This window comes from Brassica oleracea, chromosome C9 (genome assembly GCF_000695525.1).
Source record: "Brassica oleracea var. oleracea cultivar TO1000 chromosome C9, BOL, whole genome shotgun sequence".
Lineage (NCBI taxonomy): Eukaryota > Viridiplantae > Streptophyta > Magnoliopsida > Brassicales > Brassicaceae > Brassica > Brassica oleracea.
In genome coordinates, this window is record NC_027756.1 from 34,794,182 (window position 1) to 34,820,676 (window position 26,495).

The 26,495-nt window shown below is 36.7% G+C and overlaps 3 protein-coding genes and 1 long non-coding RNA gene across 5 annotated transcripts; 2 read left to right on the top strand and 2 right to left on the bottom strand.

Annotated features, from left to right (window-relative positions):
• The first annotated feature begins 6,002 nt into the window (after positions 1-6,002).
• Positions 6,003-9,447, top strand: LOC106313809 (probable copper-transporting ATPase HMA5). Its single transcript, XM_013751721.1, has 4 exons — positions 6,003-7,898; positions 8,004-8,126; positions 8,262-8,741; positions 8,846-9,447. The coding sequence occupies exons 1-4, from the start codon at positions 6,003-6,005 to the stop codon at positions 9,266-9,268; spliced, it is 2,922 nt and encodes a 973-aa protein (XP_013607175.1). The 3' UTR covers positions 9,269-9,447.
• An 8,232-nt stretch (positions 9,448-17,679) lies between these two features.
• On the bottom strand, positions 17,680-20,439 carry LOC106316454. Of its 2 annotated transcripts, XR_001264829.1 has the most exons (7): positions 20,098-20,439; positions 19,787-19,967; positions 19,588-19,707; positions 19,201-19,337; positions 18,926-18,973; positions 18,079-18,782; positions 17,700-17,962 (listed from the first exon to the last, which is right to left on the bottom strand). It is a non-coding gene; the product is annotated as an uncharacterized LOC106316454 (long non-coding RNA). The 2 variants fall into 2 exon arrangements; XR_001264830.1 differs by lacking the exon at positions 19,588-19,707 and having other exon boundaries at positions 17,680-17,962.
• A 964-nt stretch (positions 20,440-21,403) lies between these two features.
• LOC106319393 (probable NADH dehydrogenase [ubiquinone] 1 alpha subcomplex subunit 5, mitochondrial) lies at positions 21,404-22,520 on the top strand. Its single transcript, XM_013757706.1, has 2 exons — positions 21,404-21,788; positions 22,158-22,520. The coding sequence occupies exons 1-2, from the start codon at positions 21,476-21,478 to the stop codon at positions 22,352-22,354; spliced, it is 510 nt and encodes a 169-aa protein (XP_013613160.1). The 5' UTR covers positions 21,404-21,475; the 3' UTR covers positions 22,355-22,520.
• Positions 22,465-25,283, bottom strand: LOC106319392 (pentatricopeptide repeat-containing protein At5g52850, chloroplastic). The gene is given in 3 exon segments (XM_013757705.1): positions 22,465-25,161; positions 25,163-25,197; positions 25,199-25,283. Coding segments are annotated over 3 exon segments (2,745 nt in total). The 5' UTR covers positions 25,238-25,283; the 3' UTR covers positions 22,465-22,490.
• Between the last annotated feature and the right edge of the window lie 1,212 nt (positions 25,284-26,495).

Here is a 26,495-nt window from a genome sequence, read left to right on the forward strand (position 1 = left end):
ATGGGTGAAAACGGGTAAAATCAATGGTATATGAACTCCCCCAGACTTATCATTTGCTTGCCCTCAAGAAAAACATAGAATAGTCATGTGAAAGAGGTTTGAAAACAACAATGACTCACACAACTTTAAAATCACTACCTTCACCTTTGCAATGTTGCAAGCCAGATCAGATCAGTGCCAACCTCAAGGGCACTTCTATGTACTAGACCTTAGTTTAGCAACCAAACAATTCAGCCTTTTGATCAGCTGATGCCGCCTGACACACCCCTCTACTGACCTCAGTTCTGCAAATAAATGTGTAGGCTACATCTTCTGAGTATTGATCAAGGGACACATGGACTCAACTCAAACAAGTATCCGGACCAACATGTAGTCATTTCTGTTCCCTTTCCTCTATGCTCTCTCTTCTCTGAATCTTTTTTTTTCATTGAACAGTGATGCTGCTACAGTTCGTCTTGTTCATTTTATTTCTTTTTATGCTCTGCAAAGCGTAGGCGAATAATGGGGTTTTAAGAAATTTTCATAACCCTCGCTTCCAGCTTCACGTGATCATTCCATTGAAGTAGAATAATGGGGTCACTAGAAATTTTTATTGTCCCTCTAAATCGCAAGAAAGCATCTCAATCTTTTATTTTCTAAATCCCAAAGAGAGGTGAGGGGGGAACCAGGACACACATACTCTTACCTTCCAGACTTGCAAGAGAATTTCGATCCAATGTATACCAAGCCGTAAAACAAGAAGTTGAATTGATTAAGGTTGGAAGTCAGTTTTGGTTCCTTCAGGCTTTCGCAGATAGCATGGATGTTATTGGCATGTGATCCACTTTGGTGTTTCTATTTAGTATACCCTGCAGTCAATAACCTCAAAAAATGGTGGTTATAATAGTAATAAAAATTGAAAAGGTTCATCATCCCTTTCTTAACTATATAAAACTAATAAAAACACATAAAAAAGAAAACATAAAAGAAAAACATAACATCAGTAATGTTAGATAAATAGGAATTGATGTGTATTATTCCATGATTATGGTTGGAAGTCAGCTTTGGTTCCTTCAGACTTTCTCAGCTAGCTTGGATGTTATTGGCATGTGATCCACATTGATGTTTCCATTTAGTACACCAAGCAGTCAATAACCTCAAAGTATGGTGGTTAGAATCGTAATAAAAAATTAAAAGGGTTCATCGTCCCTTTCTTGACTATATAAAACTAGTAAAAACACATAAAAAAATAAAACTCAAAAGAATAACATAATATCAGTAATTTTATAGGTAGAGAAGAGAGAAAGAGGAATTGGTGTGTATTGTTCCATGAATAAGGAGTCATTTATATAGGATTACTATAGCATGGGAACAAAGTATAACTTGTAGAATAAGTAAAGCTAGGGGAATAAGTACATATAAGACTTTCCATAATGGACATCACCAAAATATTCGTAACAGTTCCCCTTGATGTCTATTATGTGCGTAAAATGTTGCCTCGTCAAAAACCTCACCAGGAAAACTCAGTGGGAAAAACAAAGGTGTAGGGAAAAAGAGTGCAGCGCGTAATGACTTTCCCTAACGTGTACGTACATCGATATCTTTGAGATGACATAGTCCGATAAGATGAACTAAATTCTTGAAGTAGCAATGGTTAGCATCTTGGTGAATAAGTCAGTCAAATTGTCACTTGAAAAAACTTGTAGTACACGAACATCGCCACTCTTCAATAGTGAATTAGTCTTGTATGATTTGATCATTTTCTTAGATTCTCTTTATCTCAAAAACTGTAGAACAGAGATAGACTTTCATATCTGAAATTGTAACGTCCTTCTTGGGTGTCTATCATTTGTATGTTCTTTGTTGCCTCGTTAAAACTTTGTTATGGAAAAATCCAATGAGATAAAAACCTTAATAAGGAAAAAGAGTACAACCACACAATCATATTTCTTCCCTTGGAAGCAATATCTTCAGGATATGCATTGCGGTTAAATATATCTCTTTTAGAAAATTGAATTTAGCAAAATAAGCTCTTTGATTTATATTATAATATTTAGGATCTTTATAGTTATGGTCCATAATTCCTTTTTGACAAAGACAACAAATTCCTGGTCTATTTGAACTTCAAGCCAACTATCTTTACATACACTTGTCTAATCATTTGTCTTGTACATACGAGTTATTCATGTTCTTATTATAAAAGTTACTATGATGACTTTCTTTTCTTTCATATGCAACCACATCTTTCAGTTACCGAAAGATTAGTAACTTTCTCAAATAACATTTGAAGTATGGTACTCATGGACCAATCATATACATCAATTTTAATATATATCCCATAAAACTAATTTGTTTTAATTTGATCGAATAACTACAGTTTCAGGAATATGATTTTGATATCACCAATCTTTCATAGATTCTATCTTTCAAGAATTACCATTTTCCAGTGGATCGCACAAATTAGGTTCTTCATTTATTGTCAGAATAATAAGGAACTTGAAAGTAGTTGCATCTATCATATGATAATATATCTCTTCACAGTTAATTTCATATTTATCTTTCTTTGGTGCAACGACTCATTTCTATCTCATTTGTTTTACACTTTTTAGTATGGAATACTGGTCCAAATACTTATCTCTTTCACAAGAGTTTGTATTGCTTCTTTTTATCTCGCCAATCATTTATTTGTGTACATTTTTCACTAGATTTAATTTTTTTCATGATCCTCTTCCTCATTCATCATATCAACTGCTATTTTGCATGCATAAATATTATTGACGTCGATTCGCTTATTGGTTCTATTTTATTTCATACATGACATAACTTTATTGATATCTCTTCATTGTCTCAGGTACCTGAATCTTTTACGTTCATGTTTAAAGTCTCTTCTAGAGATTATTCAAAAACTCTATTTCCTCGTTTTGACCATTTTTCAATATATGCTCCTTTTCATTTACGAGGATTCTTATCTTTGGAACCAATTTGTATACCATGTTGTAGGTGTGACTACCAGTTTTATATTATTTTTCTAGAACATCAATACTTATTGGACCATTTACAATTGATATTGTGACTTGATCACTCAATTTATTTGGGTCAGTAAATGTGTCTGGCAACTGTTTTACTATAAGCTGTATAACTAATTTATTATTTGGACTTCTATTTCTCATTCTATTTAGTTTGAGGATCATTGATAATTCATTTTAACTTATTTACAGCTGTTTATTTTTTCCTCCTTATGTCGGAAATACTATATAAAAAAAATTCAATGAAATTTGAATGCGAACTAAAATACTTCTTCAGAAAATATATTTGTGTTTTGTGTGTTAAATTCGAATAAAGTTATATATTCAACTTAATATGATTATTTTCTTATTATTTAAAATTAAATTTGTATTGTTCATAGTTTATCTTTCTCTTTAACAAATAAGATATATATCCTTAATTTTTTGATATTTTTTGTGTGTTAAAACTATATAAATATATAAAACCAAATTCATTGTGAGTATATATTTTATTATTTTCAGTTTCAAATTTTATACTTTCACAAAATATAAAATACTTTTTTTTTAGAATCAAAGAAAACTATAAATTAAAATTATTGTAATTGTTTTCCTTTTATTTAAACTTAAAAAATCTATTTTCAAAATTCTTCTCTGTTTTGAAACCATATTAAATACGTTTAGAAATGCAAGTTTTTCAAATCTGAAAATTTCATTAGCAGACATCTCGAATAGGCTTATCAAAATAGGCTTATCAAGTAGAGTTTACCAAGAAGTCCATTAAACTAATATTTAAACGAAAAACTAAAATTTTCTATGAAATTTGAATGCGAACTAAAATACTTCTTCAGAAAATCTTCTAAGTTATAATGCACTATCAATTTTTGAAGAAGTCTTTTATAAAAAAAATGCTCTTCGATATTTTGGACAATATTGTTCCAAACAAGTTGCACTTCACTACTTCAGCTATTGGCGAGAACATTAACCCCGCGAAACTAAAGCCACCGATAACCGAAATTATCAGGACACAAAAGCCGACAGAACAACATTATTCTCCAAAAACTAACTAATACTCTGATTAAAGAATCTAAGGCTTAGAATACCAGAGAAAAAAATCTATAACATCCAACAAGACACCGGATCCTAAGAACCACTAAACACCAATGGTTAAACATGAATAAACATATATTAATTTATGATAAGTTTATCAAATCAAAGCAAAAGTTAAATCAAAACTGAGTTTTATATTTTAATTTCTATAACCGATAAAACTGAAAACTAAAACTAAATTAACAAATTTAAATTTTAAAGTTATTATTTATATGCATGACATAGGAAACACATAGGTGATTTGGAATTTGGCAGCTTAGACAAAGTATTTTATCTTCATTAACTGCAAATTTGTATTAGTAATTACACTATTTAGTTTAATTTTTGTAATAGTTTTAAATTTACTAATAATATAATGTATTTACACAAAAATTTATTTTCTTTATGAAAATGTGGTAATATGATCGTTATTTTCTCCTGCTTATGTTTATTTATAAAATTATACATTTAAATTAGTTACCATCTACTTATCTCTTTATTTGTATTATAATTATATATATATATACTGTATTTACAAATGTATTTATATTTTTAATTGTAAAGTTACCTTTGAAATATTATATAGATTATTTGAATAATATAATTGATAATACACTATTTTGAATATCATACCCTTTAGGTATATACCAATGTTAAGTAATATCTTATTTTTCAAGTGAAGAGTATAAATAATATAGAGTTTTAAATCTGGATTTCAAATTGATATAATTAATTTTAATGTGTAGTAGTGAAGCTCATATAACAAAATAACACATTTAAATATATAAAATTTTATTTTCTGTAGAAATATATATTTGATATTAATTTATCGTAAGGTACATGATATTTGTTTATTTTTGCAGTATTAAACATGGAAATTCGTAATAATATGTGAAACATGTTACAAAATTTTAAAACTGCTTCGTAGTTGTAGTTACCTGCAAAAAAATTTAGTATATCTATTGCATAACATATCCATTTGCATTTGAGATATTTTATATCTTTAACTATTAAAAGTTTGTCAAATTTTCAATTTTCATTTTTAAATTTGTTGATTAATATTTTTGGATAGTAGATTCTCATATTGATAAATGCATATTATATTCTTCTTATCATTATTTTTGTTTTCTTTCAGACCATATTTTATTTTTAGTCTTTCTAGTAGTGTTTTTTTTGAAATTCCAACTTATTTAAATAGTCTCTTTATACTCTTTATTTTTATTCTCTTATCAACTTTGTTATCTAAATATCTTTTTTTGATAGGATTCGTTTGAGATAATGTTTACTTTATATTTTATGTTGATTTCTTCTTTAAATTTTGGCATAACCGTGGATCCTATAAATAGTATTGGTTGAATGGATTAGAAACTTTTGAGAAGTCACCATGTAGTTGCCTTTGTTGTGAAAGACCATAACTTTTGAGAAAGTCACCATGTAGTTGGCTTTGTTGTGAAGGACCATAACGTTTGAGAAGGCACCATATAGCCTCAACTTTGAAAGTTCTATGTGTTTTAGTCAATAGTCCCAACTTTGAAAATTCTATGTGTTCAAAATTCAGATAACTTTGATTCTTTGAAAGTCTTGCAATCTTTAAGATATATTTTGTCTTTATTAAGCAATTTTATGTTAATTTTAAAAAATATTAGTATACACATCAAGTTAATTCTTCTTTCTTGATTTATTTTCCTTTGTTAGTTTACTTTATTTTATACTGATTTCCATTATATTTTGAAAGAAACAATATTTTGGCAACTTTGACATTTTTTTAAAATAATAAATAAGATTTTGACATTTTATCTTTTTGGCTTTGTTACTAATATGGATGTTGTTTACTATAAATAACCCGTGCTCCTTGTTTATAAAGAGAATGAGGAGTAACAGAAGTTGCATCAAAATATATTCATAAAACCCTTCACCATACTGACGAACCAAATGGCGCTCACATCCATTGGGGAAGAGACGTACAGTGCACGGCATCCTTTGCTGCAAAAAAACAAGTTCGGCGGCGGATGCAGATCATCGTCAGAAGAGGAGGCCACTTCCAAGGCAGTGTTCCGCGTCGTCGGGATGACTTGTTCTGCTTGCGCTGGACCCGTCGAGGAGGCTATTAAGCGGCTCCGAGGGATTCATGAAGCTGTCATTGACGTGCTGAACAATCAAGCTCAAGTCCTTTTCAACCCTAACTTTGTCAACCTGGAGAAAATTTGTGAGACTATTCAAGATGCTGGATTCGAAGCATCACTGATAGAAAACGAGGCTAATGAGACGTCCATAAAAGTATGCCGGATAAGAATAAACGGAATGACATGTAGCTCATGTTCTTCGACCATAGAACGAGTTCTGCGAGTAACTAACGGTGTACAAAGAGCCCATGTTTCCCTAGCACTTGAAGAAGCCGAAGTTCATTATGATCGGAGACTAGGTGACCATGACAAACTACTGGACGAGATAGAAAGCGCTGGATTTGAAGCCCTACTTATAAGCACAGGCGAGGATTTGAGCAAGATTGATTTAAAGATTGTTGGTGAGTGTGTTGATGAATCCATCAAAACATTACTTGAAGCTCTTCCTGGAGTTCAAAGTGTGGAGTTCCATCATGGAACAGATAAGATCATATCCGTGTTGTACAAACATGATGTGACCGGGCCAAGGAGTTTCATTAGGGTCTTTGGTCGGACCAAACTCAAAGCGACAATATTCTCTGCGGGAGAGGAAGGCAGAGAGTCTCAGAGGCAAGTGGAGATTAAGAAGTACTATAAGTCGTTTATTTGGAGTCTGGTTTTTACTGTACCAGTGTTCTTGACAGCCATGGTGTTTATGTACATCCCTTGGATTAATCATTTGCTGATGTTCAAGGTCATCAATATGCTCAACACTGGAGAAATCATAAGGTGTGTTTTGGCTACTCCTGTCCAGTTTTTAATAGGTTGGAGGTTTTATTATGGCTCTTACAAAGCTTTACGCCGAGGATCTGCTAACATGGATGTCTTGATAGCTCTGGGAACAAACGCAGCTTATTTCTACTCATTGTATTCAGTGTTGAGAGCTGCATCCTCTCCTGGTTTCAAGGGAGAAGATTTCTTTGAAACTAGTTCCATGCTCATCACTTTTATCTTGCTAGGCAAGTATCTGGAGGTTATGGCTAAAGGGAAAACTTCTGATGCAATCTCAAAGCTTATGAAGTTAACACCGGATACAGCCATATTGTTGAGTTTGGACAGTGAAGGGCAAGTGACTGGTGAAGAAGAGATTGATGGTCGGTTGATACAGAAGAACGATGTTATCAAGATCCTTCCTGGTGTCAAAGTAGCTTCAGATGGTTATGTTGTATGGGGGAAAAGTCATGTGGATGAGAGTATGATGACTGGAGAGGCAAATCTAGTGGCTAAGAGAAAGGGTGATACAGTTATAGGAGGGACTTTGAATGCGAACGGAGTGTTGCACGTTAAGGTTACAAGGGTTGGTTCAGAGAGTGCACTTGCACAGATTATTCGGCTTGTTGAGTCTGCTCAGCTTGCCAAGGCTCCTGTACAAAAGTTGGCTGATACGATCTCCAAATTCTTTGTTCCCCTGGTGATCTCCTTCTCGCTCTTGACTTGGCTTGTGTGGTTCTTTGCTGGTAAGCTCCACTGGTACTCTGAATCTTGGATACCTGCTTCTATGGATAGATTTGAACTAGCTCTTCAGTTTGGGATATCAGTCATGGTTGTAGCCTGCCCCTGTGCTCTTGGGCTGGCTACTCCAACTGCTGTTATGGTTGGCACTGGGGTTGGTGCATCCCAAGGTGTGTTGATAAAGGGTGGTCAAGCCCTAGAAAGGGCTCACATGGTTAGTGCAAATTAACTTGTTAAGCTTGTAGTTGTAGACATCTCTCTTGCTTTGAAACATTTTTTCTTGAAAGAATGGCACCTAACAGTTTCAATGGCGGTGTAGGTTAACTGCATTGTCTTTGACAAGACAGGAACACTCACGATGGGGAAGCCCGTGGTTGTTAAAACAAAACTGCTGAAAAACATGACACTCGGAGAGTTCTATGAACTTGTTGCCGCAACTGAGGTAGTTTCTTGTAACCACTGAATGCACATGGCTGAGTTGCTTAAATTTATTAAATTAAATGAGTTTGCAACCTAAAATCAATTGGCCATCCCATCATGCGTCAAAAACCAATGTGCATCACTATTCTTTTGCCAGGTAAACAGTGAGCATCCTCTAGCAAAGGCCATCGTCAACCATGCCAAGAAATTCAGAGATGATGAAGAGAACCCTGCATGGCCGCAAGCACATGAGTTCTTGTCTATCACTGGAAACGGAGTAAAAGCAACCGTTAAAGGAAGAGAGGTTATGGTGGGAAACAAGAACCTTATGTCTCAGCATGGAGTTTATATTCCAGAGGATGCTGAAGAGATGCTAGCAGAAGCTGAGGAGATGGCTCAGACAGGGATTCTTGTCTCTGTGAACAGAGAACTAACAGGACTCTTGGCTGTCTCGGATCCTCTAAAACCTAGTGCTCGAGCAGCCATCTCCATTTTAAAATCCATGAATATCGCAAGCATCATGGTGACTGGTGACAACTGGGGAACTGCAAATGCCATTGCTCGTGAAGTTGGTATTGACTCTGTTATGGCAGAAGCCAAACCCAAGCAGAAAGCAGAGAAAGTGAAGGAGCTACAGGTACATAAGCTACATACTTAAATCTGAAGTTCACGTGTTTCCAACACTATGTTGGAAGATGAAACTTGAGTTTGGTCTGTTTGCTCAACATTCATGATTTGCAGGCTTCGGGTCATGTTGTGGCGATGGTGGGTGATGGAATCAATGATGCCCCTGCCCTTGTGGCGGCTGACGTAGGGATAGCAATTGGGGCAGGGACCGACATAGCCATAGAAGCTGCTGACATAGTTCTGATGAAGAGCAATCTAGAAGACGTGATAACAGCCATTGATCTTTCCAAAAAAACCTTTTCAAGAATCCGTCTCAACTACGTATGGGCTCTCGGGTATAACCTCATAGGGATACCCATTGCTGCAGGAGTGCTTTTCCCGTGGACACATCTCAGGTTGCCTCCGTGGTTTGCTGGTGCTGCAATGGCTGCTTCTTCTGTTAGTGTTGTGTGTTCTTCCCTCTTGTTAAAGAACTACAAGCGGCCAAAGATGCTCGATAATCTGGAGATCTGTGAGGTTCTAGTTGAGCGAGTTTAGAAGAGCGAAACTTAACCAACAACAGGAAAATTTTGAACCAACAAAACCGTCGGTTTAGTATTTCGCACCTTTTATAATTTTATTTACAGCATTTTAGTTATTGGTTTGTAGCTAAGAACAGGATCAGAAAATACATGTAGTAGAACATGTCAAGTTCTTGCAGTCTCTATCTTTCTCTTCATTGTATTGTTCTTCATTTTCTATTTTGGCCACAAGGTTTTGGCGTACATTTTCAGTGGAAACCACACAATTTGACAGTTTTGACAAATTAAAACATTTTGAAGTTTTGATTAAAAATAAAATTATGCAAAAAATAGATGTCAAAAAGAAGAAAAAAGATAATTTTTATTTTAAAATTAATATAAATTCAATGAGAAAACAAAAATGTGAGATTCAGATGGATAAAGAAAATTAGATTAAATTTGGTTTACAAAAACTGGTTTAAATATTTGATTCATTATTAATTTTTATATTTCATTTTAAATAGATTATGAAATTTACTAGTTTAGTTATAAATACTTCGTGGATGAATTAGGGGAATAAAAAATTAAGAAAGTAATAAACTAACTATGCAATAAAGTAATTTGGTGGTATGACAACTTTACACGAAAAGTAGACCAAAGTTTTTTTTTCCGAGTGTGACCTTCATGTCACTACTGACAATACTATACTTATTAAACATATAGGTAATCATCCTACATGCTTCGAAGTTAATCTTACACATCTAAGCTTCATAAACGACATCGTGGTATTCAAGGATGTAGATTCAGGTTCTCTGCATGGAATTTTGATGTGTTGGATGAATTTGAAACGTTTTCGGGTTTAAAAATCAATCCGAAAGTCATCCATATATATGGCAGGAAGAATTCAGTCCTTATGTGACGAAGTCCAACGTCTGGGGATCCCTATCGATACTCTCCCAGTCTGGTATATGGGACTCCCTCTCACAACAAAATCAATGACCCATGATGACAATCAACCTCTCATTGATAAGATCAGAACGCAACTTCTTTCATGGTCAATCAGAGCCCTTTTCCATGCTAGTCGGCTTCAAGTTATCAATTCAGTCATAGTTAGCAGAACAAACTTCTGGTGCTCAGTCATCAGGCTCCCGAAGTGTTGCCTTGAAAAAATTGAGAGAACGTGCAGTGTATTTCTCTTGTATGGATCTCCAAACTCAAACAAGCAAGAGAAAGTGGCATGAAATTATGTTTGCAAGCATAAGACGGAGGGGGGACTTGGTATACGACGTATGGCTGACTACTCTCGTCTTTTTTCCCTCAGCTTAATATGGAGGTTACTTATAAACTCAGGTTCCTTTGTATTGCTTGAACTTCGGTGAATCTCTTGCGGCGTTGCTGCTTTTGGGATGTGAGTGATCAATATGCAGGCTCATGGGATTTGGCGTAATCTTTCGAAAATTTAACGGCTTGCTGCGGTCATATATAGGTGATGGTAAGAATATCCTATTTTGGTTTGACATTTGGTTAAACATTGGACATCTTATTGGTGTGTCAAGATAATCAAGCACGCGAGTAATGTGAATAAATTGATATGCAACGGTTGCAACTGAAACCTCTTATGGACAATGGAATTTAAGACGATGTCAGGACTATCACCTACGGAAAAATTATAGCCCGCATCTAATTTTTTCCACCATATGTCGAGGATGCATGAAGTGATTGTACTATGGCAACATGGAGACAATGACTACAGAGCTTGGTTTTCATCTACAAAAACTTGGGAGAAACTTCGGCAGCAAAGCAATGAAGCGAATTGAGTGATTTGGTTTGGTTTTCACATGCAATTCCTCGGTGCTCATTCATTGTATGGCTGGCTTTCCATAAGAAGCTCTCGACGGGGATCATACAAGAATTTGGGGTGAGAATCAAGATTGTCATTTATGCGGAGAGACGAATGAAACCTGTGATCACCTATTCTTTACCTGCCCATACTCATGCACCATTTGGACAGAGCTTACATGATCCCTCCTGGCAAGACCCAGATTCGAATATCACTGTCACCACGCTCTTCTCTCCTCGACATACTTCTAGTCTCAAAGTTTATAAGAACTCGAATAAAGAACTCTCTTTATTAATCTCTTAAGGAAACACTCAAAAACCATTGGTATAACTTGAGGCCCAATTTAGGAATATAACTTGCCCTCTAAGATAACTTCATGTTTATCTCCAACATTCTCCCCTTTAAACTTGAAGTTAACTATGTCTTGAACTCCAACTAATTCTCTCATCTCCTTGAACTTGATTCTCCCAAGTGCCTTAGTTAAAATGTCTGCTCTTTGCTCCACGCCTGGTACATGTTGAACCTCTACTTACTCATTCTCTACACATTCTCTTATGAAGTGATATCGCTTGTGAATGTGCTTGCTGCATCCATGAAATACAGGATTCTTTGTTAACGCTATTGCTGACTTGTTGTCGATACATATCATTACCTCCTTACACGACTTCTTGGTGATCTCTCCCATTAGCTCTTGCAACCATATTGCTTGTTTAGCAGCTTCAGTGGCAGCCATAAACTCTGCTTCACAAGATGATAATGGGACTGTCTCTTGTTTCTGCGAGCACCATGTAATGGGGCATTTGTTCAAGTAGAAAACATGCCCCGTTGTACTTCTCCCATCATCTTCATCTATGTTATGGCTGCTGTCACTAAACCCAACTAACTCCATCTTGTTTGCTCGACTGAAATTAAGGCTGTGAGAAGTAGTGCCTTTTAAGTACCTTAGTATGTGCTTCAACGCAGCCGCATGAGATTTCTTTGGTTCGTGCATGTATCGGCTCAACAGACCCACACTATACGCGAGATCAGGACGTGTGTGTAGTAGGTACCTTAGACATCCTATATTGCGTCTGAACTCCTTCTCATCCGCATTCTGTTCCTTCGACGCTTTTGATAGAACCAAACCTGCATCTATTGGTGTGTGAACTGCATTGCAATCCTCCATGTCTGCTTCTTGTAGAATCTTAGTCGCATATCTTCCTTGATTTAGTGTTATCCCGTCTTCACTCTCTATGACCTCGATTCCAAGATAATATGTTAGTAATCCCAAATCACTCATCTCAAATATTGTAGACATCTCTTTCTTGAAATCGATGATCATCACTTCACTTGATCTGGTAATGAGAAGATCGTCAACATACACGGCCACTAGGAGGAGTGCATCTCTGGTTTGTTTTCGGTACAGTGAGGGCTCCTTGGAACACTTCTTGAAGTTTAAGTCTTCAAGAACCCTATTGAGCTTTTCATTCCAAGCTCTTGGAGCTTGCCTCAATCCATATAACGCCTTCTTAAGTTTATACACTTTATCCTCACTCCTTTGATCACAAACCCCTCTGGTTGTGTTACGTACACGTCTTCCTTTAAGTCCCCGTGGAGAAAGGCAGTCTTAACATCTAAGTGGTGTACTTCCCAGCCATTACAAGCTGCAATCGATATTATGAATCTCCAGCCATTACAAGCTGCAATCGATATTATGAATCTCACGGTTTCAATGCGCGCTACTGGCGCAAAGACTTCCTCAAAGTCTATCCCATGTCTCTGAATGTAGCCCTTTGCTACAAGTCTTGACTTGTGTTTGTTTATGCTTCAATCTGAATTACGCTTGATTTTGAAGATCCACTTTAGACCTATTGGTTTAACTCCTTCGGGTAGATCCACCAACTCCCACGTTTTGTTCTTGATAATAGAAGATATTTCATCCTCACATGCTTCCTTCCCCACCTTCTCTTCTATTGCATCTTTAAAATCCCAAGGCTCTTCGTTCATGAGTAATAGTAGCCTCTCTCCTTCGGCTTCTGCTAGACATATGTAATCGCTCAAGTAGCCTGGTGGTTTAGATACCCTTGTTGATCTCCGTTGTTTTGAATCCTCGGTGATGATGTCTTCTTCAGAAGAGAGTTCCTCGACATCGCTATTTATGGCGTTATTAACGCTGTCCGGATCCTCTGTTTCTTCTTTATTGCCATCATCACTTATACCTTGATTCCCAAAGGTTCCGAAGCTGATCTTAAATCTTCCTGGTTCCTTGACTTCTTCACGTGAGTTGTTCCACTTCCATGTCTTGTGCTCATCGAACACAACGTCCCTGCTTACTATTATTTTTCTGCTGGTTGGGTCGAGCATTCTATAAGCTTTGGAGCCTGGTTCTGTCCCAATATGCACTAGAGTTCTTGATCTGTCGTCCAGCTTTCTTAGGTGAGGTGCATCAACTTTTGCATACCCAATACACCTGAATACTCTAAGGTGCTTTATACTCGGCTTCTTCTTCTTAAAGGCTTCGTAGGGAGTCTGTGAATCCAACGTCCGTGTTCCAACCCGGTTGATAAGATAAGTAGCATGTCGTATGGCTTCTCCCCAAAGATAATTAGGAATATTCATATGCTTTAGAATACTCCTTGTCATCTCCATCAAAGTTCTATTACGTCTCTCCACAATTCCGTTCTGCTGCGGTATATACGGAGCAATTAGATGTCTTTGAATTCCAGACACTTCAAAGAATCTTTGAAACTCAATGGACGTGAATTCATCACCTCTGTCGGTCCTTAGTGTCTTAATGCTTGTTTTTGCTTCTTGTTCAACCATTGTCTTGAAGATTTTGAACTTATCGAATGCATCTCCTTTATTTTTCAGTAGAATGGTCCACATATAACGTGAATGATCATCCACAAGTACAAATATGTATCTGTTTCCTGCTGCAGTGGCTGGTGTAATGGGACCGCATAGGTCTCCGTGGATGAGTTCCAGTGGCTCTGCTGCTCGATAGCTTGTTGCTTGTGGAAAGACCTGTCTCATTTGCTTGCCTCGCAAGCATGATTCACATGTTTCTCTTTCTACTTCTATTTTAGGTATACCATGGACTAGCTCCTTTCGTATCATTAGCTTCATTGAATCGACTCCAATGTGACCCAACCTTGCATGCCATCTCGCTGAATCACTCTGCACTTCTAGTTTTAAGCACTTTGCATCGCCTATCTCCATAAGTACTTTGTAGAGACGATTCCTTGACCTGTTAGCTTTTACGATCAAGTTACCATCCATGTCATGAAGTGTAAGGTAGTCTTCTCTTATCCTTACATCGCACCCAGCCTCTGTAGCTTGACCAAGACTAATGATGTTGCTTCTTAGGTTTGGTAGGAAATATATATCAGACAGGAGTTTTTGTTCGCCGGCTTGGGTGATGAACATGGTGGAACCCTTCCCTCTGATATCGATTCTTGAATCATCACCGAACCTTACCTTTCCTGTAACGGTTTCGTCCATGCTCTTGAAGTAGCTTTTGTTTCCTGTCATATGATTGCTAGCACCGTTGTCCAGGTACCAAATCTTATCTCCATCCATGCTTGATTCAAACTCCTTAGGTCTCACGCTTCTTTCATTAAGATAGACCACTTCATGCATCATCAATTTATCAGCCTCTTGTGTGTCATCTTCTTTACCTTCTTGTGCCTCGGAGAGCTTAAGCAATCTGTCTGGACATGTTGCAGCGAAGTGTCCTATCTCATCACACCTGAAACAGGTTACTCTGGATGCATCTCTGCTTAAGCAATCTGTCTGGACATGTTGCAGCGAAGTGTCCTATCTTATCACACCTGAAACAGGTTACTCTGCTGTCCCAATACGAGCGACCTCGTCCTCTCCCTCTATAGTAGCCACGACCTCCTCGACCTTTTCCTCTATAGCCATTATAATACTCTTGGTTTGGTTGAGACTCCATGTTAGTGTACATTAATTTGCTTTGTTGATTGTCTTGATGTTCTTCTTCTTCATCGTATATCCGTTCTTCATAGGTTTTTAAGCGACCTATGATATCTTCAAAGCTAGTCGTCTTGAGATCGAGGATTTGTTCAAGTGATGCGACTATGTGGATATACTTTTTTATGGGTAAGCTCGATAAGAATTTCTTTACGAGTTTAGATTCTTACATGTTTTCTCCTAATGCCGCTGATTTTGTCGATATTGGTGACAATTTACCAGTAAAGTCATCAATGCTCTCGTTGTCCTTCATCTTAAGACGATCAAACTCAGCCATAAGAGTTTGTAGTCTCGCTTCTCGCACTCTGTCTGCACCTTAAGTGTCGAGCTTTAATTGCATCCCAAACTTTCTTTGCAGTCTCCAACTCACCTACTTGTAGAATTAGGGCTTCCGGGATCGATTGAAATAGAAGCGCCGTTGCCATGTCGTTCTTGTCTGATGCATCCGATTCAATCTCCACAATCTCCCATACTTTATGGACTTTGAATAGAATTTTCATTCTCATAGCCCACACCGTATAGTTTGTTGCGTTTAGCATTGGACACTTGATCGACGATGGACCTCCTCCTTCTTTTGCCTTCGCTACCACGATATCTCCCATGATTGAATCGTGAAAGTAATGGCTCTGATACCAAATCTAGTCTCAAAGGTTATAAGAACTCGAATAAAGAACTCTCTTTATTAATCTCTTAAGGAAACACTCAAAAACCTTTATCTCAATCTCTTAAGCTCTCAAAGGTATGCAACACTCTTGCAACTCTTTATATAGAGATTATATTTCCTAAACTCATTAGGAAACTATCATAATCCTAAACTCATTAGAATTGGTATAACTTGAGGCCCAAGTTGACTTCATGTTTATCTCCAACAATACTGCCATTGACATGTGTCTTCTTCACTTTATTTTTCAAGCAATGTTCTATAGTGTATGGCGCGAACGAAACGGTAAGAAGCACAATAACACCTATCGTATGGTCCCAAAACTCATTTGATAAAACTATATGTAACAGAGTGTCTTCTTTGCGTCTTAAGAACATGTTTCTCTATAGCATCATGATGGTTTGGTGGTTGGGGAGAACTATATTTAGAAAGGCTAAGGAGCAAATTCTTTTGTTTTCAAGTTTTTGTAATCATCTCTCGCATTGTAAATTTTTTTTGTTGATAAATAAATGTAATATTTCAACAAAGAAAAAGGTTCATATATATTAATACAAAGAAATAGAAGCTGCCTAAGATCTTAGCAACAAGTTAAGGATAAAAAAAATGTTTATAACTTATCTGCCTATTTTTAATTATAATGTTTTCTTTGATAAAAAAATACAATATCTATTTAAATCCAATCCATTTTAACCCAATTCATTAAACTTATTGATCCCTTAGTCTATTAATTTCCAAAATATTTTATTTATTATGATACATGGTTGGATTTAAATCTTATCCATGTTAAGACTTTTACATACACTAGAGCTTATCTCGCAGCTACGCGCGGTTTATCTATTCTAAACTGTAAAAAAATTTAAAAAACCTCTAATGTAAGATTTTATTGGAAAACATTATTTTTATTTATATTTATTGAAAACTACACTTTTACATTCATGCAAATTGACTAAATTGAATATTTAAAACTATAATAATATATTTTCTTATAATTATTTTAATATTTCAAATAAAACTAAATAAAAATTATGTTCTTTATTTTCTTTTAAAAGATAAAGCATGAAGCATTCCTAAACTTTAAACTTACCGAATAAAAATAATAAAAATTTGAAAGGCTAGCAAAGAAAAACAATAAAAATCGTATTGTTGAAAAAACTCAAAATCGAGGTTCTTCATAATCTAAATTAGAGTATAACAAAATGAAGTTAGAATCCCGCCGGGACCAAAATTGGATATGTTTACATAAATTTTTGACTTAAGATAGAAGGCTAGATAGATTATATGCATGAGGTAATGCTTGCAAGGTGTGTACATTCTATATGTATATAGATTGTACAAAAATGGACTTTAATACGTTTTAAAATTTATTAATTTTTCATTTGAAATTATTAACATGTATCTATTTTAGAATAATTATAATTTACATAAATGGTTCTGGGAAATATTTGAATTTTGTTAGAAATTACTAATCCACAAATAAATGTTTAAATTGTTGAATGAAATAGAAAATGCATGAAAGTACAACTAATAACTATATAAGTTGATGACACAAATTAAAAACCCTTGACATTTTCTATACAGATACAATGTTGAGGATTTGCAAATTTATATGCGGTTATTTTTAGAAATAAATTTTGGATGCACATACAATATTATTTTAAATTTTCAAGCTGATACTTAATTAATGTATCGTTTGTTAGATCTTAATTTGTACCGCAAATAATTCATGTATGTATATTTTAATACATTGTTGTGAAAATATAATTTGGAACACATGATAGTAAAGTTGCCCAAAACATCATTACTTCGGTAAAATGTCTTTCACCATAAAAAAAATCAAATTTACACAGAAAACCACTTATCAAAGAAAATCTATTTTCTAGTTGATTTACTCGGCGAGAAATATGTTAGTTTGTTTATTATTCTGTCATGCTATAAGAAAAATTGGCCACCGGATACAACTGCTAAAACCTATAATTAACTTTCATAAGAAAAATATGGCTAGTATTAGTTCCAAAAATATATATATATATGAGTAGATGTAATAAACTATAATGGTCGACAAACCAGTTCCCTCCATTAAGCATGCATAAACTTGTGGACTCTCTAGCGAAAAAGTAAACACAGAACTTTGTGGACGATCCTACACAAGGTTTGTGCTCAATCCAACGTAAGGGCAATCTGTTACCAGCTATCGCGCCTATTAGCCGTCAGATAAATAGTTCGCCTTTTACGTGCGCATCACAACGCTTGATTAAGCTCTTTATTTTTCATCCAGAAGAAAAGAAAGAACACAAAATCAAATTAAAATATCTGTGGTGGAAGCATTTAGTTAACTTTAACTCACTTTTATGTTCACGACATGAATTTTTTTTACCTGTACTCACGTCCCCTGCTCTATCCCTCCTTTGAGTCTTCCATCATCTTCAGGAAAGAAAAACGAACAAACTAACAAAAAGAATGTCGTTCCAGTGGAGGAATGAGACTCTGGGAGAGGATTCATGATAGATAGCTTTTGATACTGAAAGATTAAAGATGATGCTTCGACATACACTTGCATGTATAAGAAAGAGATTTTGGTCACATATCACTCTGCTCTAGCTCATTCTGGTACTCAAATTAAAGTATCAGGAAAATCCAACTACAACACCAAATCCCACTGGTTTCCTCCTTTCAGGGGGAATATTTCAGGCAACACTGGGACTGGACTTTGTAAAAAAAAATAGTCAATGGAGCCGGTAAGAGACTCCCAAAATGAACAAAATTTAAACTATGAAATATCCATTACCCAAAAGAGCTTATGACCTCGAGAAAGTCTTTTCTCTAATCAGAAGCTACAAAGATTGTAAAATAAAAATATAACATTATAAAAAAAAGTTAATCAACTGATCAAGATAGGAACTGTAACAGTCACATTGTCGAAGCAAATACCCTCTGGTGTACCAGAAAGAAGGGGTGTTACAGAGCCTCCGCAGCTGGTGTCCGAGAATAAATGCACCTGATGGAGTACCACAGTTTTGATACTAACCAACTTTTAATATGTATAGATAGGACTGTAGAAGTACTTCAGGTGCCCTTTACCTATCAGAACAAAGCTTTAAAAGTCACTAAGGCAGCAATGGTGTGGCCACTAATCGACATATGGGTCACTGAAGTACAAATATACATATATATGGATATTTTGAAAGAAACAATGCAACACAAAAAGGGAATTGAATATTTACCGGTGTATAACAACATACTATTTAAACGTGGATTTGAATTAACCTCCCCTGCCAGTCCAAATCAGCATTGTTAATAATGGGTTTAGAGAAACAGATTATTTTTGCAACAATCAACACAGCATAAACATATATTGTTGACAAACAATTTAACCATGATTGTTAGAGAGACCTAGTGGTTAAAATCAAAACTGTCAATCTTCATAGCAGATGTTTGAAGTTTTGTATCAATTGACCAAGCTGATGATTGTTAGGGTGACCTCAAGGCTATCAATCACCTGGCTTAAGATCGTGGTTGATGCGTATTTAACGCATGTAAGAATTGCTTTGAAAGGCTTGAAGCACCAATTTCTGATATCATCTTCAACAGAAATTAGTTTTGTCAACCCTTCATAAGCTGGTAAAAATTCCATTCCTGATCACATAAGAATGACATACACAGATTCAGTTCCATGAATTAGTTTCAGAAAAAAATCAAAATTTAAGCAAGAAGAAATATAACATGTACTCAAAGACAAAGTACAGCTCGCCAACATTATCAAAAGTCCATCACTAACCTCTTTGATTAACTTGTACATATAAGTTCAAAGCCAGCTCATAAGCCACAAATTAAGGGACCAGATGCTAAAGATATCAAAAATAATAATAAAAGCAATTTGTGTTACCCGTCGGTCGTCTTTTTGGTGAAGCAAAGTGGCTTTATTTTATGTATGTTAATCACTTTTGAAAAATTTATATAGCAACAATCTTCTAGTAGTGCGTTGCAAGGACTGGAAGCAAACTCTCTATATATACAAAAGAAAGATATTGATCAACTGAAGATAAAAAATGTAGTTTCATCATTGGCATGTATCACATTCTTACCTCTAAAACAGACATCACCAAGGCTGCATCAAATGGCTTTTCACGGATCCATAGAAACTTCTGATGAAGAAATTGACACAATCCACGCGGCCTCTCTTTATGGTTCTTACTATTGTTTCTTTCCCTTTGGTAACAAAAGGCTTCCCTTCAATCCACGGATGGTCATTAGATTAAATCCACCCTATATTTGAATTGACCGTTACAGATTTCAACAAATGGGAAATTTGAAAGGAGTTAAATTGAAAAATATATAATCATTGTTAGATAATATTACGCAATCAGAGTAATTAAACATCAGGAGAGAAGATTACCTGAAAAAGTTTGAATCTTTATCGTAAGTTTCAGCCGAAGATGAAAAATCCATGAAAAGAGCTCAGGTAGAAAATTTGGCGCGGAATGAGGCATCAGAGAAACACGAACGAAAATCATGTTTCGTGAAGTGAGAGTGAGAGTTTTATGGGCTCAATCGGGTTGGGGGATGTTATTAAGATGGATGGAACGTGGAACGATTTGACTTCCTTATAGTTATATTATCTGGGTAAGTTTTGAGCATGATTAAAGGATTAATAGAATGAAGATGGAGGAATGAAATGCCCGTAGGTTAGGTTAGATTGGCTGATTTTAAGTGATTTTGGCACGGCATATTTTCATGTTGTGATTTGCTGATTTTTATGCCCAGGCTCAGAAATTGAGGATTAACAACTTTTAGCAGGGGTGGGCAAAAAACTCAAACCGAACCGATCCAAACCAAACCAACCGAAGTTAAACCGATCCAAACCAAACAGTGCTCTTTACATAACCCAATTGGTTCATGTTTTACTCAACCCGAATGTTTTGGTTTGGTTTGGGTTCAAACCGAACCGAACCAAACCAAACCAAACCAAACTAATAATCCAATATATTTTTATCTGTATATATATATATATCTATATGTTAACATATTGTAAATTTTAGTTAAAGTTTTGTTTTCCATTTTTTCTTAACTTCCATATATTTAAAAAATCCAAATATGATTCAAATAATCCTAATACCTAAATATTGTACTGAAAACAAAACCTAAAAACTATAAGCATCTAAATCGTAGCTATCTCGTTTCCTTCATCTTCTCCAATTTTCATTCTCTAAATTATGTAACAAAGTTATTATAGGACCAATAAAAACAAAAAGATAGATGCAAATAGTCTTTTAGTTAATAGGTTTTGGAATGCTTACAAGTCTTTGTTACGCTAATTAGATTACAAATAGTCTGCTATTTGCTTATTATGTATTTCTTCCTTCGACGTGTTAAGATTTTTGTCATCGAGCTTTAAATTGTTTTTTGTTTCATAGATTTTTAAAGAAAACCAAATTAAATCTAAACCAAACCGAACTAAATCGAACCAAACTAAATCCAAACCGAACCCAAACCAAAGCTACTTTGGTTTTAACTGGGTTGAGTTTTATAAAATCCAAATTAACCAAACCAAACCAAACCGAATCCAAACTGAACCCGAAACTAAGCGGATATGCTCAACCCTGACTTTTAGTGTGGTAGGACTATTAAACAAAAGGCTGTAAAAGCTAATGAGGCCTATTAAGCAATATCGCTAGGCCCATTTGAGAATCTGTATTTTCGTTTTCGTTTGTGGAAGTTGAGACTGAACAACATTCTGAAATTTCGCAGAGAGAGAGAGAGATCCATCGGTTGAGATGTTCCTTCGGTCAATCGGACGGCCATTATTGGCTAAAGTGAAGCAGACGACGGGAATCGTCGGGCTTGACGTTGTATCGAACGCGAGGGCGGTGCTGATCGATCTCTATACCAAAACCTTGAAGGAGATCCAAGCGGTGCCGGAGGATGAAGGATACCGAAAAGCTGTCGAATCGTTTACGCGCCACCGTCTCAATGTCTGCAAGGAAGAGGAAGACTGGGAGGCAATCGAGAAGCGTCTTGGTTGCGGCCAAGTGGAAGAGCTCATCGAAGAGGCACAAGATGAGCTCACACTCATTGGGAAAATGATCGGTTCGTGTGCTCTTCCCATTATCATGCGATCTCATTGGCTAATATAGAATCTGAATCTAGAGGCTTTGTGGTTCGTTAGGTAGAAAAAAAAAAATATGAACACAGAGAGTATTGCAAAAAGTCGAGCTTTTTGTATTGTTTGCTTTAGTGTCAGTGTCACACATAAACTTGGTCATGTTCTCAATACTTATATTAGTGTTCTTATGAAGTGTAGCCATCTTTTGTAGAAGTAGCTATCGTCACATTCTTGTTTTGTAATATGCCACCGAATAGACTTGAATTTAGGGACCCTAAGCGTCTGGCTTTGCCCATTTTACAACACTTTCTTCACCATGTAGTCAGTTAATTTTTTTTTTTGTTTGTTTGCAGAATGGGACCCTTGGGGTGTTCCAGATGACTACGAGTGTGAGGTAATTGAGAATGATGCACCGATCCCAAAGCACGTTCCTCAGCACCGACCTGGTCCTCTTCCTGAGGATTTCTACAGAACCCTTGAAGGTCTAATTTCAGAGTCCAAAACAAAAATCCCGGCTGCTAGCTCCACCGATCCCCTGTTGAAGGAGTAACTTCCAGTTTTCACATTGTTTGTGTTCTTGTTGCTTTGTTTGGCTACTGTTGCTTTGTCATCCTCTGCATAAATTGCGTACTAATTTTGAAAACTATAACAATACCTTAAAATGTCTTATCATTTTTCTAAAAAAACTATGATAATACAAATGATGCTTCTTCCCCTTTGCAAGAACATTTACCATTCTTGAAGACATGTACTTGATTCCCATCTCTTAAAGTTATATTCTTATCGGCTAACCGGGTGATGAGAGACACAAAGTCATGGCAGTCCTTACACAGGATTTTGTTCTTAACAACATGAACTGGAGTTTGTGCTGATGTGTACACAAGACCAAACACAGCAGCTTGCTTTGCGCTGTGATAGCTTGCGCTTTCATTACCTCGGTATGTAAAGCCTGACCTTTCGATCTCACTCTTTATCCATTCTATCTCTGCGTAAATCCCCTTCCCCTTCGTTTTCTCAACTGTACTAACATCCTCACTGGAAAATCTGTGAACTTTTCCTTGAACCTCCACAGAGCTCTTCCCTAGCTTCTTACTCAAACCTTTCTGGCTCATCAAACTTCGAGTCTTTTGGGCCAACTCTGGTTTCCCAGATTCTTCGTATAAGTCTGCCAAAAGAATGTAGAAGGCTGGATCAGATGGTGCAACTGCTAAGCCTTTGTTAGCCATATCTTCTCCAAAAGATAAATTCCCGTGGTATCTACAAGCTCTCAACAGTGTTTTGAAGATCAGAGCATTTGGTCTCAACGGCATCGTCTCTAGAACTCCTGTTGCTTCCTCGAGTCTCCCCGCGCGACCTAAGATATCAACTAGATGAACATAGTGCTCTACCTGTGGCTTAATATTATGAATCTTTTCCATTGATTGAAAATACTCGAGACCCATCTCGGTCAATCTTCCGTTACTACAAGCAGAGAGCAATATCAGGAATGTTACTGAATCAGGCTCGGTTCCTTTCATCCTCATCTCCTCAAAGGCAGATAGAGCTGGAGAAATACAACCGTTTGATGCCAAACCTGAGACCAACCCGTTCCAGGAAACAACATCAGGCGTAGCTATTTCTTGAAAAACTCTCTTTGCATCTTCCAAGCTACCACATTTAGCGTACATGTCAATCAAACTATTCGAAACCCAAACCGAGCTAGAATACCCTGATTTAACGGAGTAGCAATGAAGATGTTTCCCCGTTTCAAGAGCTCCCAGGTTGGCTGAAGCTGAGATAAACCCTGGTAAGCTGAACTGATCCGGTCTGATTCCATCACCATGCATATGGTTGATGACACTTAGTGCCATTTCATGCTTGGCCAACTCGTTAAACCTCGTAACCAAGCTCGTGTACGTAATAGTATCTCTCTTGTCCATTGACTTAGCCACGTTCCAGGCATCAGCTACCTTATCCGAGCTGGCGTATGCATCGACGAGTGAATTCCCTACGATGATTTCACCATCTACGTGTCGTCGTTGTAGATATCCATGAATCTCTAGTACTCTCCTTACTGATTTCAGTTTGGTGCAGGCTCGGAGAACACCAGATAGAGTGACAACATTGGGCTCTATTCCAAGTCTTACCATCTCCATCAACACTCCAAAGCAATCTTGTTCAAACCCGTGATCAACAAGACCTAAGAGTAACGTTGTCCAAGAGACGACGTTTGGTGAGATCATTGCTCTGAAAACTCTCAAAGCTTCTACTTCTGATGCCGAGCATTTCATATACATATCTAAAAGTGCATTTCCGACGTCAGTGTTGTCCTCCAATCCGACCTTAATCGTCAGTGAATGAATCTGCTTCCCTAAATCCAACGACTGGACAGAGGAGCATAAGCTCAACATTGCAGTGTACGTGAAATTATCCGGTTGCAAACCCGAACCTCGCATCTGAAGAAACGTACCAACAGCTTCCTTGGCTCTCAAGTTTCTTGCAAACCCTGATACCACAGACGTCCAAAGAAACACATCCTGTTCTCCAATCGAATTCAACACCCTTACAGAATCATCCATTTCAGCAAACCTCGAGTAGAACTCAACAAGAGATGTCTTCAATACCACGTTCAGCAGAACTCCATGAACGATTACGCTGCTGTGAATCACTTTACCAAACTCCAAACCGAGAAAAGAAGAGGCACCTAAAAGCTTAACGAAGGTGAACTCGTTAGGAGGAACACCAGCTTCAATCATCTCAGAGTAACACTCCAACGCCTCTTTCCATTTACGAGCTTCAACTAAAGAAGATATCATCATGGTCCACGAGATGGTATCAGCACCGTTCTTACAAGAACTAAACAGTTCACGAGCTTCCTCAAGTTTCCCACACTTTGAATACATATCAGTCAAGCCGCTTCCTATAACCGAATTTCCCAAAAACCCAGTCTTTATAACAGAACCATGAACTTTAGCTCCGTAGTTAAGGTCTCTTAAACCAGCACAAGATCTTAACACTGATGAAAACGTGAACTCGTTCGGAACTGTTCCCGAAGCCAACATTTCTTCGAACAATGAAAGCGCGGACGCAAGCTCTTGGCTTTTGGTATAAGAAGAGATCATAACAGTCCAGGCAAAAACGGTTCTCTGCGGCATTTCATCGAACAGTTTACGGGCGTTCAATATTCCATCTGTTTTCAAGTAAAGACTCAGAAGATTGTTGCATAAGTTGAGATTATCTAGAAGACTCAGCTTGATTACGGGGCAGTGGATGTGTGAACCGATGCGAGATGTAGTCGATTCGCAAAAGGAGAGAATCCGAATGCATGATTGCTGAAGATGATTACTCAGTACTTTGCTCGTCATTTTCTCATGGAGACACTCTGATGGTCACGTCATCGCTGTTGAATAATTTGGTTGGAGCTTGGAGAAAGACAGAACCCAAGTACTCTCATATACGCAATATGGACATTAGAACATGTATAAATACCGTGCAATGCTTGTCTGAAATAAAATATAAATCTAAGTGCTTGCTGTTAGGCATGGGAATTTAAATCAAAGTCCGCGGACCTTTGACCAGCCACGGGGCGGGTGCGGGTCGAGCGTTTTGAAAAAATCAAGTCGCGGGTGCGGGTGCGAGTTAAGACTATTTTTTGCCGGGCGGGTGCGGGTTGGTGGATTTTGATTTGCGGATACCCGCCAACCTGCAAAATAAAATAAAAAATAAAAAAAATCATTTTTTTTTGAAAAATTCGTTTTTTTTTAGAAAAATAATTAATTTTTTAAAAAAATAATTAAACTTTTAAAAATAATATAAAAAATTACTTATAAATATATTATTTTGTAGAAAAACTAATTAAATAATTATTTTTTTAATTAAAAATATAACCCGCGGGTCCCGCGGGTTACCCGCAAAATAAAGCGGGGCGGGTGCGGGTATTAGTTTATTTCTTTGCGGGTTGAACGGGTCGAAATTTTAACTAAAAAAAAAAGAAACGATCCGCGGGTTGGCGGGTCGTGCGGGGCGGGTTGACCCGCGAACCCAGGCCTACTTGCTGGCATCTGTTTGAAATCCTCCAGGATAGATAGAATAAAGTTGCACAAACACAAAGATTATAAGAACTTCACTTCTTATTAGATTTAGAAACTCTCTCAAAACTAAACTTTTCAATGTGTTTCTCTTGATGGAACATCTCTCCATAAGAACTCTTTGTATAGGAAGAAGCTACATCTTTTCCTAAGAGCAAAGCTACATCTTTTCCTAATAATAATATGGAAACATTCCTAAGCTCGATATGTTTTCCTTTTTCCTTAACCCATCAAACTTCACTTTAATGAGTTAACTTGCTCCTCAAGTTAATTGGAATTATCCAACATTCTCCCCCTTAATTCCAACTTGAATCTTAGGTATGTTGATCTTCTGAACTCCGATGAACTTGCGCATTGCTTCGAACTTGATCCTTGCCAATGGCTTAGTGAGTATGTCTGCCTTCTGCTCCACTCCAGGTACGTGCTTCACTTCGATAAAGTCGAACTCCAAACATTCTCGAATGAAATGGTACTTCGAGAGTATGTGTTTGTTTCTACCGTGAAACACCGGGTTCTTGGTGAGGGCTATCGCTGACTTGTTGTCAATCTTCAACACGACCTTCTTGTCTTCTTTGTTCATGATCCCGACCATCATCTCCTTTAACCATATTGCTTGTTTTGCAG

Bases quoted from the DNA above. Each gene is read 5' to 3' on its own strand.
- LOC106319393 (XM_013757706.1), top strand. From the start codon at position 21,476: ATGTTCCTTCGGTCAATCGGACGGCCATTATTGGCTAAAGTGAAGCAG. The intron at 21,789-22,157 runs GTTCGTGTGCTC...GTTTGTTTGCAG, and splicing joins ACTCATTGGGAAAATGATCG to AATGGGACCCTTGGGGTGTT.
- LOC106313809 (XM_013751721.1), top strand. From the start codon at position 6,003: ATGGCGCTCACATCCATTGGGGAAGAGACGTACAGTGCACGGCATCCT. The intron at 7,899-8,003 runs GTTAGTGCAAAT...ATGGCGGTGTAG, and splicing joins CCCTAGAAAGGGCTCACATG to GTTAACTGCATTGTCTTTGA. The intron at 8,742-8,845 runs GTACATAAGCTA...CATGATTTGCAG, and splicing joins AGAAAGTGAAGGAGCTACAG to GCTTCGGGTCATGTTGTGGC.